We start from the raw sequence: 15421 nt of genomic DNA on the forward strand, positions 1-15421 counted from the left end.
CCAAAAATGCACACACGGGTACGAATCTGCTTCATCCACACTGTTTCAACCACCACACCACTGCAGGTCAGCACTCTCCTCCCACTGCTCCTTCCATCACACAGCTCGGCTTTGCAAGTCCCGCTCCAACCTCTTATTACCTTGATTCAAGCAATGCTGTTCGTTGCTGGCCGCTCGACGTTTTTGGGCCATTGGGGATGTGCTCAGCCGCAGTTTTTAAAAATAACATAAAATAAAATAAAAACATTCCAAGTTAAACTTGGGGCCACAATTCAGCATTTAAAAAAAAGCAGAATATGCTTAAGTTCCACAAGCAACCCTTTCTCGGTTGGTATTATTATAAAGTTCCTTTATTCAACACGTGGTTACACTCCGTATGCACTTGATTCAATGCTTTATCCACTGAGTTTCAAGAGTTATTGCTCAATTTTCCACCTTGGTACAATGGCTTATTATGAATTCAGAGGAACTTCAACATCTGTTTTGGATGATGTCGTAGGAATCTGTGATGTAGAACAAAGCTCTCGCCGCGAAAAAAACAGTGGCAGATTTCGGTGGGGCAGTTGCCAGGATTGTGGGTAATCATTTGCACGCCAGGTGCGTACAGTAATGGAACCCAGAGCGATCCATCTTCAAAGCTACGTGAAGAGGATGTAACAAAAAGTAATTATTACACAGCCTTTGCTGTGGAAGGCAGAACCCTCTTTTTTAATATAAATGGCCCTTCAAAGGTCAGAATTGTAAACGTGTAAACACCCTCGTATGGAGGACAATTTTAGGAAAGCAAAATCGTGACGCGTGTGCCCAGACTCTGACTCCTTCAGCTGGGTAAGGCCACCAAGCCGCTCTATTCCAAATACGCCCATGGCCCAAGACTCCAACTTTGATCCTTACCCCCCGTGTATCGATAACTCAATGTGCCATTTTATTGACGGACTACTATTGCATGGTGTTGTCTTGGCGTGGCCTGGGACGGTTTTATTGTTTTTGCTGCCTTGCCCAAGCTTGATAATTCGGACTTGTGTGTATATTAAAAAAAAAATGGTATTTTTTTCTTGATATTTGGTGACTTACCATTGACCTCTATTTTGCTCTCCTCTAGTTGTTTTTGTGTATTGGTTGCTGTTGTAACTTGCTGACCTGCCCATACTGTGGACACCTGTGAAAAAGAACTTGATAGCTCATCGGATCCCTCCTCCAGCCTCAATAAAGTTTCTGATTCCGAGTGGTGGCAGTCGTAGGAAATTGCAGTTGCAGAGAGTTAGAGAGTTACGCAGAGTTACGTAGAGCGACGTAGAGACACAGAGTGGCCCTCATCCAGCAGTGTAAAATGATGGCTGTTTATGGGGCACATGGGAGAAAATTATGGGGATGGTTTAGTGATGGTGATGGTATAATGATCGCGATTGTACAATCATGATGGGTATAATATCAGTAATGGTCGTTTAAGTATAATGATGGCCATGGTAGAGTGATGGTGAGAGTATAATGACGATTATACAATGACGGTGAGAGTGTTACAGGTGGTGACGGCGTGATGATGGCGATTTTACAGCAGTGGCTGCTGTTGTAATCGCAGCGATAGGACGGTGACGATGCCAATAGGAATGCTGGGGGTTTAATGATGGCGATGGCATAATGGTGGCCACGGTACAATGATAATGATGGTGTAACGATGGCGATTATAACAGGTGGCGACGGTGTAATGATTGCACAGCGATTGGGTGATGCTGTCATGATGGCGATTGCACAGCGACAAGTGATGCTGTAATTACAGCGATAGCCTGGTGACGATGCCGATATCAATGGTTTGGGGGGGGTATGGCGACGGCGACGGCTTAACGGTGGCACCGATCGCGGCATGCAGCGCCGCTGTACCAGGAGTACCACCGCATGACGCTGAACCGCAAAATCAACCACCAGCGGCGGCTGCCCTCCTCCTCCTCGGGGACGATCAGCGAGTCCGAGGACGAGTTTGACAGCGACGACGAGTACGAGCTCCCCGAGCCGGACCTCGGGGCAGGGGAGTCGCGGGGGAGGGACGAGGAACGTCGCGAGAGCGTTGCGCTGCTGCAGCTGCAGCAGCAGCGCATGCTGTGGCAGCACCTCCCGCACGTGATCGCCAGCGGCGTCCTCGCGTCGCTGAGCGGCGACGCCAAGAAGCAGCAGGAGGTACAACGTCGCCTCGTCGCGCGCGTGTGGCGTCACGGCGGTGAAACGTTAACGACCTCGCCTTCCGTGCGGGAGGTTGTGGGTTCGATGCTGACCCTTGACGCCTGCTGTATATTTTAAGTTTGCGTGTTCTCCCCGCGGTCGCGTGGATTTTTCTCCGGGTTCTCCGGTTTTTCCCCCCAAGTTGAGAATCGCCGTGCGTTTTAAGAGTATTTGGCTGCGATGAATTTCCGCGTGATAAGCCGCTTCGTTGAGCGATCATTTGTGATCAGGTCGCCTCTGACAGAGAGCTGTATAGCTAGGGTGGGCCTTACCTGGTAAAATGCAAAAAGTTTAAGAAAATGGTGAATTTGATCCCGCCACACACGGCCTTGTTGAGAACCCCAGAGTGGCTTGCACAGGCTTTGGTGTACACGTGCTCTGGGTAGGCTACGAGGGCATTGGTATTTCGTTGTGGGTGCTTGCCTTGATGATGTGGCCAAATGCAAACATTTCCCATGAGCAGGAGAGTGTCTCGGCGTCTCGCAGCTCGTGTGAATGCGAGTGTTTAAAAACCAACCCGCATTGACTAGTGTGGTGAAGTATGGTGAATCAACCTCCATGACCAATACGACATTGGTAACGTCGCATTTGTCCAGGGCATGAAGCCACCATGCTGAGCATTCTGATGTGAATTGTGGTGTGTGATGTGCTACTTCAGTGTTGCGAATCGTGACATGGCATGTATCATTAATTGTGGTGTGAAGTCTGACGTGAATTGCGCGTTGTCATTGTATTATGGACTAGCTTATATACCCGGCGTTGCCCGGGCCAAAAAAAATATTTCAAAACTACTCTTACAAATATAACAGCAGTGCGTACTGACTGTGGTGGTACCTGCTATGATTACAGCAGTGCATACCGACTGTGGTGGTGCCTGCTATCACTACAGTAGTACATGCTGACTCTATAGCAGTATTTATCGACTCTATAGCACAAAGTACTCACCTGACAGAGTGGCGTGGTGAGGCCTAGCCCCGTGCAGAGCCTCCGGCCTCGCCTAGATTGTCCAGCCGGCCGAGGTGGCACCTTGGCAGGCTGGGGCTAGGCTGCTACCCCTGCCACCCCCCCCCCCCGCCCCCCAGCCACGATCTCCCCGGCCGCTCTGCAGTAATATCTACGGCCTATAGTGGTATAATTTATTGACTATATATTAGTAATAACTACACGCATCGGGGTGGCGGGGGACATCGCACAGTGAAGATTTAAGCTCAGCGTTTAGTGTATTTCTAACGCGAAAGAAAGTCCCCCTCACTCCCACCGAAGGTGTGCGACTTGGCATGGGCTGTCCCCCCCACCAAAGGCGCGTGAGTTGGTATGGCCGTGCACGCGTCATAAATAAATAAAGAGCGCACAAAAATCGCACTAAATCACTCATTAAACTTAATAAAAGTTGGCAGATGTGAAAAAGGAATAGAGCTTGCTCACGGCGGGGCTTACGGCGTGGTACCTGGCTATTTTTATTTAACGTTAAACCCCACCGTTGGAGAGCCAAATCCTTCGCAAGCGCGCGAACACACACAGACACAAACCAACAGACAATTTTTTACTTTTATATAGATATAGATTGTGGGGTGTGATGTATTGTGAGTAGTGTGTTGAGATGTAATCTGAGTTGTGGTGTGAGGATGTGATGATTGTAGTACGGATTGTGGAGCGAGATGCGATCCGTGGGCGATGTATTATCTCGCTCGCTCTCCCGGTTTTGTGCAGGCCATGTTCGAGGTGCTGACATCAGAAGCCTCTTACCTGAAGAGCATTAGCATCGTCACGGATTTCTTCATGACATCCGAAGAGCTCAACCAAACCCTGAACATGGAATCAAAGAAAGCGCTCTACTCCAGCATCGCTGATGTCAAGAAAGTCACGGAAAGGTACCGGCGTGAGTGAGGATGGGCATCATATATCGACGAGTCCGACAAAAATACCGCATTGGTCATCGTGATGTCTAGAAAACGGGCACATCCATACAATTTTAGTTATCCTTCCCAGCACCTCTGATTAGCACGGTTGGCTACATGCGTTTCGAAAGAAGTTTCAACACACATACGTACAATCAAGTAAAAAATGTAGCTCGCTTATTCACTCCAGTCACTCATTCACCAGCAGGCACTCACTTTTTTTTTGCAACTCTTCATTCGCTAATACTACTACTACCATGGTTACTGTTCCCGTGATTTTTTTTTATTTGGCAGTAGCATCAAATGAGGGGGCGGGATGCCCAGCACCTGGTGGATAATATCACTTGCCAAAGTTTCAAACAGATGTCCGAATCGGAATATTTATTTACACCGGGAGGATTTGATGAGTTACGAAGATCTTTTTTCACAGATGTCGCCCAGGTTTGGAGCGCAGTGTGCTAACCACTGTGTCACCACTCCGCCCCTTACAATATATGTTCAGCGAAGAAAAAAAAGTGTTCTGCTGACGTGAGCGAGGTGTTTGTGCATTGTGCATAGCCAATTCCTCTTGCTGCAAATCGTGTCTCTCGGGTTTTGTATTATTCCGGGCAGTGTCAGTGGTCGAACCATTAACTTCCTCCACGCATTGTGGCGCGGTGACCTTGGCAACGGCGTTAACCGCAACACAATGTAGTTATCCTGTCATCAACCGCACTGGACCTCATTTGGCAATGAGAAAACTAAACTTGCCGATCTGGAAAATGCAGCCCATGCAGGTGATTTGAATAACTCATCTTTTTTTTTAAATCTGCGTTGTGTTCAATCGGAAAAGCATTTTAAGTGTGGCTAGCGTCTTCATGCCCCACCCTTCAGATCGCCGGCTTGATAGCACAGCATGCTAGCCACTGCATCGCCTCTCTTACCCAATAGTTCAATTGCTAGAAGCTGGATATAAGCAACAAGGCCAGCTGTGCTTTAACAAAACAGTGTGCTTGTATCAGAAGTTAACATGCACCTTCCCCCTCACCAGTGTAATGTCGGGATGTGTTGCATATATCAGAACTGTGCTGCTATTACAAGATGTGCTTGTATCCAGTTTCTGCTGTATAATCGTAATCTTGCAGACGGTTACTTGAGCGGTTGTATTAGATACCACCCAGGTAGTGAGAATGTTTAATAACGCGATTGCGTTGTTGGAACTACGGCGAACCTTGGGGACATCACGCGGCCGATGCTCTCATCTCCTGCACCGGTGGAAGACAAACGACGGTTCCGCCCCGCGGACTTGTGATGCGCAACAAACGACCGACGGCGCGTACGGTCAACCCCGCTGCCTGCTACGTCAGGACCATCGATCAGCAGTAGGCAGGGCGCATTCGTCAGCTCACAGCCGGCGCTGTCGAATGGCTAAAGAGGCTCGACCACCGGTTTATAACTTTTGTGGCTGTTCCAAAATTCGGTTGCTTATCTGTGCAACTTCCGCGGGAGGTTGGAACCCCCGTGGGAAGTCCAATCTTCTTGTTCCTATCTCTGCAACCTCCACGGGAGATTGCTGCTTGTCGGCTTCTGCTCCCGCTGTCTGGAATTCCCTTCCTCTTGAAATTTGTACGATTAAGGCTCTGCTGCCCTTGTTCGGGCCAAAACTTAAAACCCCCATTTGTCTTCATGTGCATAGAGATCATTTTTCTTCTTTCCAAGTGAAGCATCTGCAGATCCGATCGCACTTAGGTGCTGTGTAAATGTAACTTACTGTTTGGTTCTTTCGGTAAAGTAATGTAGAAAGAAAATAAATTAAATAATAGAATACGACGTTTCGATTGCAACACAAGCAATCGTCATCAGGTAGAAAACAAACCTAGTGAACTTAGAAGTACAATGCAATACAACACAGAGAGTCGGCTAACACAACAGTCAGCACCTTACCTGGTTGATTACGGTCTTCCAAAGATTGCTAAATTTGAGAGAGAGACAAAACACAGACACGGGGACACACAGGCAGAGCGAGACAACACAGGCACAGTTTGTGTGCAGTCACGAAAGCTTCAAATCAATTTTAAATGTAACTTGTATTGTATTGCAACACGCAGTAGAGAAGATTTGTTTTTTTGTGCTAATGTCCCGTGAACTGGTAGTGAACTACTGGACATCTGTGAAAGAGAGATTTGTAGCTCATTGGGTTCCTCCCAGTGTAAATAAATATTCTTATTCTGAGCGTGATTTGGTTCTGCATGTGAACACGCAGTAACGGTGTGTCCTCTGTGTTTTGTATTGCAGCTTCATCGCAGAACTGGGAGACAGAATTGATTCGGATATCCTCATCTCGGACATCTGTGACATTGTCTACAAATACGCCAGGGACGACTTCAAAGTGTACATCCCATACCTCACCAACAACCGCTATCAGGAGAAAAAGTTCATCGAGCTCCGGTAGGTAACAGCCGCTAACCGTACGTTAAAAGCAACAGCGATCAGCGGGTGAGAGCTGGCTGTGTGTCGCAGCGGCCCAAGCATCGAGCTGGTAACCATTGAGATTCTAGAATGAGAATAAAATAATAAAATAATAAAATAATAAAATAAAATAACAATAAAATTCTCACGACGTTTCGGCCACAACACAAGTGGCCTTCTTCAGGTGAAAGGAACAGACCTGTCGGGACGACAGAGCTTCAATGAACGTTGTTAAGATTTGTAGCGTCTTATAAGCTGGTTTAGAGAAGTGAGGCACCTTGACAAAGGGGTTTACATATCAAACACGAGAATTTGAGATTCTAGGTTCAAATCCAGGTTTCAGATGCCCATGATTTTAAGACGGTTTCTCAAGTATAGTGAGTAATGGATCTCAGCCTGGTCACCAAAGTTTGCACAAAACACCATCACAAACTTAAGTGAGAAAAATTCGAGCTCTGAGAATTAAAATGTAGAATCTAATAATTCTGGAGTGCCACGCTACACACATCATTTGCAGCAGGGGTGCATGGGAGAAGTTGCAGCACCCTTAGTATTGATAACAGTCCAGGGAATCTCTCAATTGTATATACAGTGAAACCTTGGATTGCAAGCATAATTTGTCCCGGAAACGTGCTCGTAATCCAAAGCACTTGTATATCAAAGCGAATTTCCCCATAAGAAATAATGGAAACTCAGATGATTCGTTCCACAACCCAAAAATACTGTATTCATATAAAAATGATTAATACAAAATACCTTTTTAGATTTTTATTTAAATTTAATATAAAGTAATCAAATGTATTAATTACATTTAATCGTGGCTGGTGTGAGGGAGACGAGAGAGAGGAGAGGTAGAGGGTTATCGTGTAGGACGACTTTCACTTGCAGTACAGTTACTAAAGAACAGTCACTACACTTGGACACAACACTATAGTACTATAGTAAACAGTATACACGTCATCACAACACTATAGTACTATAGTAAACAGTATACGCTCGCACGGATGTTGACTAAACGAGTGAGGCACGCCGACTGAGACCAAGCATGGGAGATGATTACCCACAATCCCGCAGCGAGAGAGAGAGAAGAACCATTAACTCAGTTGTGATCACGTGACGCTCGGCAGACAAAGCGTATACTGTATGTACTGCTCGTATTGCAAGATCTCGCTCGTTTATCAAATTATTATTTATTACAAATTTTTACTCGTCTTGCAAAACACTCGCAGACCAAGTTACTCGCAATCCAAGGTTTCACTGTATGTTTAACTTCTTTCACACCGTACGTAGCCAACCGCACTAATCGTTCTGTGACAGCCTTCTCCGACACAGTGGCACAATGCTCTGAAAGTTTGAATGGATGTATCTTTCACTTGCTAAACTGAGCAAACGGCGGATTACAATTTGGAATTAAAGAAATATTTCCTTAAGGCAGTGCTCGCACACATCGTTCACGGCCCTGAGACAGTGGTGGAAATTCCCCATTTCCTATGGCAGAGGCAATTCCACCCATAGGACGACAGCTGCTGCACTCCCCCACTGTATGGTCCTCCATTTTTAGTGACCCACGGTAGGGATGATGGGCCGAGTCAACCCCCCCCCACCCCCCTAACCAGGATTTGAACTCCAATTGCGAGCCGCTCGCTCTGCCGCCGAGTCATCTGGCTGGCAGCAGTCAGCGACTTTGTGCAAATAGTTCGGTGCCTGTGGCAGCCCAAGCGACTCTGGCCAAATTCCACTATCTGCGACAATCAAGGTGTGACGTTATTGCGCAAGACCGTAGTGTTTCGTGGTCGTCTCGCACGCGAGTGGTGGTGTGGCTTTTGCGCCACGGTTCAAAATGTGCACGTGCCTCTTTTCGTTTGTGTTTTATTGTGCGAGAGCCATGAGTGGGTTGCGCAGGTGGAAACTATGTTTGTATTTTCTTCTTTGTTTATCATATGGCCGTGTGTAGATGCAGAGTAACAACTACAATGTTCACATTCAGGTGGTCAAGCCAGATAACCACGTCAGAATCGGTGGAATTATGTCTCCTGCGTATTCGTGGATCAGGCATTGTGTCGTTATGCGTTGTGCGGTCTGTTCTGGATGACCACAGATTTAATTTGTGCATCAGGTATCCTAATCTGCCATGGTTTGTTTGGATGTGGTTTAGGGTGGACCATGAGCTTTGTGGATGATCAAACCCAGGGATATTCTGCATTGGGTATTTCACAAGGTGTTTTCTTGCGAGGTCTTTTGAACTCCATTTAGTTTTCCAAGCTTCATCGGGGTTGAATTCGCATTGTTTAAGGTTTGGCGCACGAGTCCAAAAGGGCTTGCGTGACTTCATGCAATGACGAGGGATGTTAGTGATGTCCTTACTATTGGAAAGGCGACTGTTTGCATCGTTTCAAAGAATTCCCGGAGTGTTTCAGCGTTGCAGCGGATGGGCGGGGGAGAGATTTGTGACACAGCACGGGCAGCTGGGGTGTTGGGGTCGAATCGAGGGTTCCAGTGATATGTTCAGTTGAACATCATCACGTCGAGTGTGACTACTTCTGATCCATACTGGTGCCGAGTACTCGGCTATAGAGTAGACAAGGGCCATCGTTGATGTCCGTAGCACTGGGTGCTGATGCTCCCAGGCTTGTGCTTGGCGGCTACCTCTTTCAGATGGTCATGGGAGCTTAGCGTAAAGTGTCCAGCTTCACTCCGTGATAGGTTGGCGTGGGGTCGCGTTGCACAGTGCTGCCACAGAAGGTCACTTTCACAGTGTGCCTGGCGCTCCTATTATCAAGATTAATTGCAGTGACTTTATTTTGTGGGGATTTTGCTTGAGCCTCCAATCTCTGGAAATATCCCCCCCCCCATGGTGTTTAGGTCTTGGTTCAGAGTGGATTCGATGTCGTTGAAAATGGCTTGCTCGCGTTTCCAGTGCAAGGTCATCCCCATATGCAAATTTGCCGAGGCCCAGTTAGCGGCATGTCACTCGTGTCGACAGACGTAGTTTGTATAATGCGCATCGAATGGGAGATTGGAGAAGTGTTCGCCAAAGTTTCGGTCTTGCTTTACAAATGCTTCTGTCATGCGCTGTTGACAATCACTCGTGCTTTGCGGCTTAAACAACTTGGGTATATTAATAATATATTGGCAATGCTTCGCACCATACAGTTCAAACTGCTATCTAATGAAGATGTTAACAATGGGTGGTATCTTTATGGACATCCTGTATGCACTTTTACAAGGAGCATATACATGCATATGCTCCTGTATCTCTATATACAACTAACATTTATTTCAGCCTATCAGCCTATTTTCCTTTTACAGCCCATTTTTATCCAGCAGTGTTTGTTTAAGGCAAGCAAACACCGGAGCAGTTTCACCCTTCATAGTCTCATACAGCAGAGCCAGAATTGTTAAACAAATGTGGCTGGATTGTCAGATGTTACTGGCAAGAGTACGAAATATAAAATATGGAACCCTCATTAAGCCCTTGATAGTATTGGTCTGTAAAGGCAATGGGCTGATGGGCTAAACATGTGTCACTTGCATATATGTGATAAGACATCACCGATTTCTGCTTATTTGTGCTTCCTTTACCCATAAATGTCTTACGACAATGCATAATGAGTTAACTATATGTTTTCCTAGCCAATGATTCACGGTTGAGTTTTGGTTTGGGTCACAAAATGATCTGCCCAAACTTGTGTCATGAAGACCCCTCCACCACGTGACCATAGCCAAACAAATTAATAGTCAAGTGTGATGCACCAAATCTTATTGATTTCGCTCACCAGTAAGTTGAGGAACAGTTCTTGCAAATAATTGCTAGTGTGAGAAGGCTAGCAGTAGAGATGCTATCGGAGAATATAGCAGTGGAGAGGCTAGGAGAGTGAGAGAGAGAACAGGCTAGCAGTGGAGAGACTAGGAGAGAGAGAACCAGGCTAGCAGTGGACAGGCTAGGAGAGGGAGAGTGAGAGGAGAGGCTAGCAGTGGAGAGACTAGGGGAGTGAGAGAACAGGCTAGCAGTGGAGAGGCTAGGAGAGTGAGAGAGAGAACAGGCTAGCAGTGGAGAGGCTAGGAGAGTGAGAGAACCAGGCTAGCAGTGGAGAGGCTAGGAGAGTGAGAGAACAGGCTAGCAGTGGAGAGGCTAGGAGAGTGAGAGAGTGAAGCAGGCTAGCAGTGGAGAGGCTAGGAGAGTGAGAGTGAGAGAACAGGCTAGCAGTGGAGAGGCTAGGAGAGTGAGAGAGAACAGGCTAGCAGTGGAGAGGCTAGGAGAGTGAGAGAGAACATGCTAGCAGTGGAGAGACTAGGTCTCTAGCTTAATTAATGAGGAGTTAATGAGGAGGGGGATATATACGGGAGCGTGTGAGAGACAGGGAGTTGAGTCGGTCGGAGTGAAGTCCCAGGCCCCCCTCCCCACACCTGGCCCTCTCCAGCGGTGATGGCTGAACCCCCACTGGAGGCAAGGGCGAGGTTGGAGGGGCGAGGGTAGAGAGGCTGGCGGCAGAGAGGCTGGCGGTAGAGAGGCTGGCGGAATCCTGAGTGTGAGAAGGCTAACAGTAGAGAAGCTATCGGAGAATATAGCAGTGGAGAAGCTAGGAGAGTGAGAGAGAGAGAACAGGCTAGCAGTGGAGAGACTAGGAGAGTGAGAGAGAACAGGCTAGCAGTGGAGAGGCTAGGAGAGTGAGAGAGAGAACAGGCTAGCAGTGGAGAGGCTTGGAGAGTGAGAACAGGCTAGCAGTGGAGAGGCTAGGGGTGGGAGAGAGAACCAGGCTAGCAGTGGAGAGGCTAGGAGAGAGAGCACAAGCTAGCAGTGGAGAGACTAGGAGAGTGAGAGAGTGAACAGGCTAGCAGTGGAGAGACTAGGTTAGAGCGAGCAGGCTAGCAGTGGAGAGGCTAGGAGAGAGAGTGAACAGGCTAGCAGTGGAGAGACTAGGAGAGAGCGAGCAGGCTAGCAGGATAGAGACTAGGAGAGAGAGTTAACAGGCTAGCAGTGGAGAGACTAGGAGAGTGAGAGAGTGAACAGGCTAGCAGTGGAGAGACTAGGAGAGAGTGAGCAGGCTAGCAGGATAGAGACTAGGAGAGAGAGTTAACAGGCTAGCAGTGGAGAGGCTAGGAGAGTGAGAGAGTGAACAGGCTAGCAGTGGAGAGACTAGGAGAGAGCGAGCAGGCTAGCAGGATAGAGACTAGGAGAGAGAGTGAACAGGCTAGCAGTGGAGAGACTAGGATAGAGTGAACAGGCTAGCAGTGGAGAGACTAGGAGAGAGAGCAGGCTACCAGTAGAGAGACTAGGATAGAGAGAACAGGCTAGCAGTGGAGAGACTAGGAGAGAGTGAACAGGCTAGCAGTGGAGAGGCTAGGAGAGTGAGAGAGAGAGCAGGCTAGCAGTGGAGAGGCTAGGAGAGAGAGTGAACAGGCTAGCAGTGGAGAGGCTAGGAGAGTGAGAGAGAGAGAGCAGGCTAGCAGTGGAGAGACTAGGAGAGAGTGAACAGGCTAGCAGTGGAGAGGCTAGGAGAGTGAGAGAGAGAGCAGGCTAGCAGTGGAGAGGCTAGGAGAGAGAGTGAACAGGCTAGCAGTGGAGAGGCTAGGAGAGTGAGAGAGAGCAGGCTAGCAGTGGAGAGACTAGGAGAGAGTGAACAGGCTAGCAGTGGAGAGGCTAGGAGAGTGAGAGAGAGAGCAGGCTAGCAGTGGAGAGGCTAGGAGAGAGAGTGAACAGGCTAGCAGTGGAGAGGCTAGGAGAGAGAGAGCAGGCTAGCAGTGGAGAGACTAGGAGAGAGAGAGAGCAGGCTAGCAGGATAGAGAGGGGGGGGGGGAGCGAAGCAGGCGAGAGTGCAAGCAGGGAGTATCGCGACGGAGTCACGTGGCGTCGAACTCGAGGGTGTTCAATAAAAAGTGACACAGGAGAGAAAGACGTTGCCCGCGTGAAATCAAAACACTACACACGTATAAGACAATGAGATGCATCAATTGAGAATCACGGTGAGTTTGTGTACCGCTTTAAAAAAAACAATCCTGGCTCGGACGTTTATCACACTTCCTCCTCCTTAGGGGGGATGAGAAGGGCTGCCCACTTGACATCGTGTCCATCCCTCCCTCCCTCCCTGCCTCCCTGCCTCCCTCCCTCCCTGCCTCCCTCCCCTGCAGGGAGTCGAACTCCCAGTTCAGTGCAGCGGTGCAGCGGTTGCAGGAGATGCCCCAGTGCGGACGTTTGCCGTTCACCTCCTTCCTGCACCTGCCCCTGCAACGAATCACGCGACTCAGGCTGCTGCTGGAGGTGAGCGGACTTTATTCCGGTGTGTACTCGTCAATAATGACCCCGGCCGGAACGACACACAACGCCGTGGTGGGAGTGAGAATTTGAACCCCAGCCTGCTTTCTTTCCAGACAGAACCGGCGACAAGTGTCCGTAGCGGTGGGTAGTGTGTATATATATGTGTGTGCGTGTAAAATTCACAGTCAGCCACGCTCTGGATCTCCAGAATGGTGTGCGGGATGAAACCGTACAATTACGTAAGAGGTCTGTGAGCACACTTACATATATCACATTGCTTTATTCTTTTAAATGAACGCGCTGAAACGGGGGAAACATTTTGACATTTTTACTTTATGAGTGTATTCATCAATCCGTTTCCCCCTTGTTTTGCGCGCTCAGGCTCCGTTTGTTCGGAATTTAATGTCTTACCATGTCCAACACCGCCTGTGGTACCGAGACCGGGTTGTTCTGGTGAGGAGCGGTAGCACTTGGTGGTTAGTGCACCACGCTATGAGCAAGGTCACTTGGGTTGGATTTCCGGCCACGGCTAATTCCAGTGGCAAGTGATATCAGAGCCGGTCGTGGGCCCTCCCCTAAGTCGACTCAAATTAGCACCCGGTGTTGTTTGTAAACATTTGTCATTCCTTGATATGGACTTTCTCCATCCATAGTAATGTTGAATTTCCACTATTGCCTCTGGACTGCTTAAACATCTGTAACATTTCGATTTAAAGCTTTCCTGACAGCAAGGATTCATCTTCTTTGGTTCTTTCGGTAAAGTCACGTAGAATGAGAATAAAATAATAAATTGATAAAATAAAATAAAATAACACAATAATATTCTCACGACGTTTCGGCCACAACACAAGCGGCCTTCATCAGGTGAAGGGACGAGACTGTCACCTGATGAAGTCCGCTTGTGTTGTGGTCGAAACGTCGTGAGAATATTATTGTGTTATTTTATTTTATCAATTTATTATTTTATTCTCATTCTACGTGACTTTACCGAAAGAACCAAAGAAGATCTGTAACATTGTCTACGTATTCAAATATTGGGGTCCTTGCCCTCGAAGGCATCAGAATTTTTACTTGCAACTGTACGAATTACTGAAGTCATCTTGGTGTTTTGTGTTTGCATAGAACATCTTGAAAGGAAGAGAGGCAGGATCCCCAGAGGAGGCCGCTGCTGTGAATGCCGTTGATGCGCTTGATAAGGTGATGGTCGCGATTCGTTCTTGATGTAGCGCTCTCGTACACGCCGGGGTGTCTTGGAGCGCTCTACACTACATCTCGCACGCTTGACAGGCGCACCCTCAGTGGCAGCTGTCTCTGTGTGGCCAGGGGCGGAGCCAGGATTTTTACTTTGGGGCGGGGGACTGACTTAAATATTCTGAGATATCCATTGTAATGTTTTCCAATGGGCGCCATGAATTTATAAAACTAATTTTATTGGATTTGAACGCGGAGTTTATTAATAGGTCGGAGCCGCTGATGTGGCTAATAAGTTAAATAAGTTTGAAAGGCTGCCGCTCAAGCAGCCTACAGGGCAGCACAAGGTGGCAGCCTGCAGGGCAGCACAAGGTGGCAGCCTGCAAGGCAGCACAAGGTGGCAGCCTGCAGCATTTTGCTGCAGCCGGATATCCAGTTATCCCGATTAACGACTTTCCCAAAATTTCAGGGGGGGCTGAGCCCCCCCCCAGCCCCCCCCTGTGGCTCCGCCCCTGTGTGTGGCACAAGGCGACTTAGCACCTGGCCTGCAAATGGACATCTGTCTGCCAGTAGAGGGGGCAATGATTCCTACGTATCATTTTGGTTTGAGTCAATTTTTGGGTAAATTTAGAATTTGCCACATGTGGCTCTGATGCCCCCGGCATACAATGGTCCACTTTTGCGAATGACATCAGGGGATCAATAACATACACTGTGAGCAGACCTCGTGTATTTTTAGGGGTATTGCACACTGCAGTTATCATTAGGGTGGCCGCTGGATTTGTACCATGAACCCTCTGCAACAAGCGGTGAATGTGGGTCGCCAGTCTTGTTGACACCGCGCGAGTTACCACAACCCTGTTATCTGCAGCGTGACGCATTCATTCTAATGGGGAGGCTCTTGGTGTTATCTTATCCATGCGTCATGCGACATCTTCACGTGACATCCTAATAATTGTTCCTCAAAATAACTAAGCAGACTAAAACGTCTTCCCATATCCACATGAAAAATAAACGTGTTTGGTTTTTTTTTACACTTCCTAGCAGCCACGCCGCCTTCTGGTTTAACGACCAAACTCTGGACCAGTTTCGACATTCATCGTCTCATCAGCAGTCACTGTTAATCAGTTGCATGCGATCAATATGTAGTCGATGTAGGAGCATGTTTGCCGAAGCGGTTTTCCATTACAACCAACGAGATCTTGTGTGAAACTGTTTGTTGGTGTGATCAACAGGAGGCTGTGATGGGTGGGACTCGTGCGCAGAATATAGGGCAGGTCACCGCGACTGGCATTGCAGTAGCACTCAGAAGGTCGCTGACCAAGGGAGAGACCTAAAGCTTAAATGGTGGGAGACTGCAAGAGTCGCCATCGAAGGACTAGATGGCCGTACAGTCGCTGCGCGCGCTTTATAA

The 15421-nt window shown here is 48.1% G+C and overlaps 1 protein-coding gene across 7 annotated transcripts in view; it reads left to right on the plus strand.

Moving 5' to 3' along the window:
• Positions 1-15421, plus strand: part of LOC116946980 (rho guanine nucleotide exchange factor 5-like) — a 69562-nt gene that overhangs the window by 42295 nt on the left and 11846 nt on the right. For all 7 annotated transcript variants that reach the window (XM_032962294.2, XM_032962290.2, XM_032962291.2 and 4 more), the window contains 5 exons: positions 1868-2172; positions 3925-4085; positions 6387-6539; positions 12690-12819; positions 13939-14013. In XM_032962294.2, the coding sequence (XP_032818185.2) occupies positions 1868-2172; positions 3925-4085; positions 6387-6539; positions 12690-12819; positions 13939-14013 (824 nt within the window). The remainder of the gene's footprint in view (positions 1-1867; positions 2173-3924; positions 4086-6386; positions 6540-12689; positions 12820-13938; positions 14014-15421) is intronic.

The sequence above is a fragment of the Petromyzon marinus genome, chromosome 28 (assembly GCF_048934315.1).
Source record: "Petromyzon marinus isolate PM22_M1 ecotype Great Lakes invasive population chromosome 28, UKy_Petmar_22M1.pri1.0, whole genome shotgun sequence".
Lineage (NCBI taxonomy): Eukaryota > Metazoa > Chordata > Hyperoartia > Petromyzontiformes > Petromyzontidae > Petromyzon > Petromyzon marinus.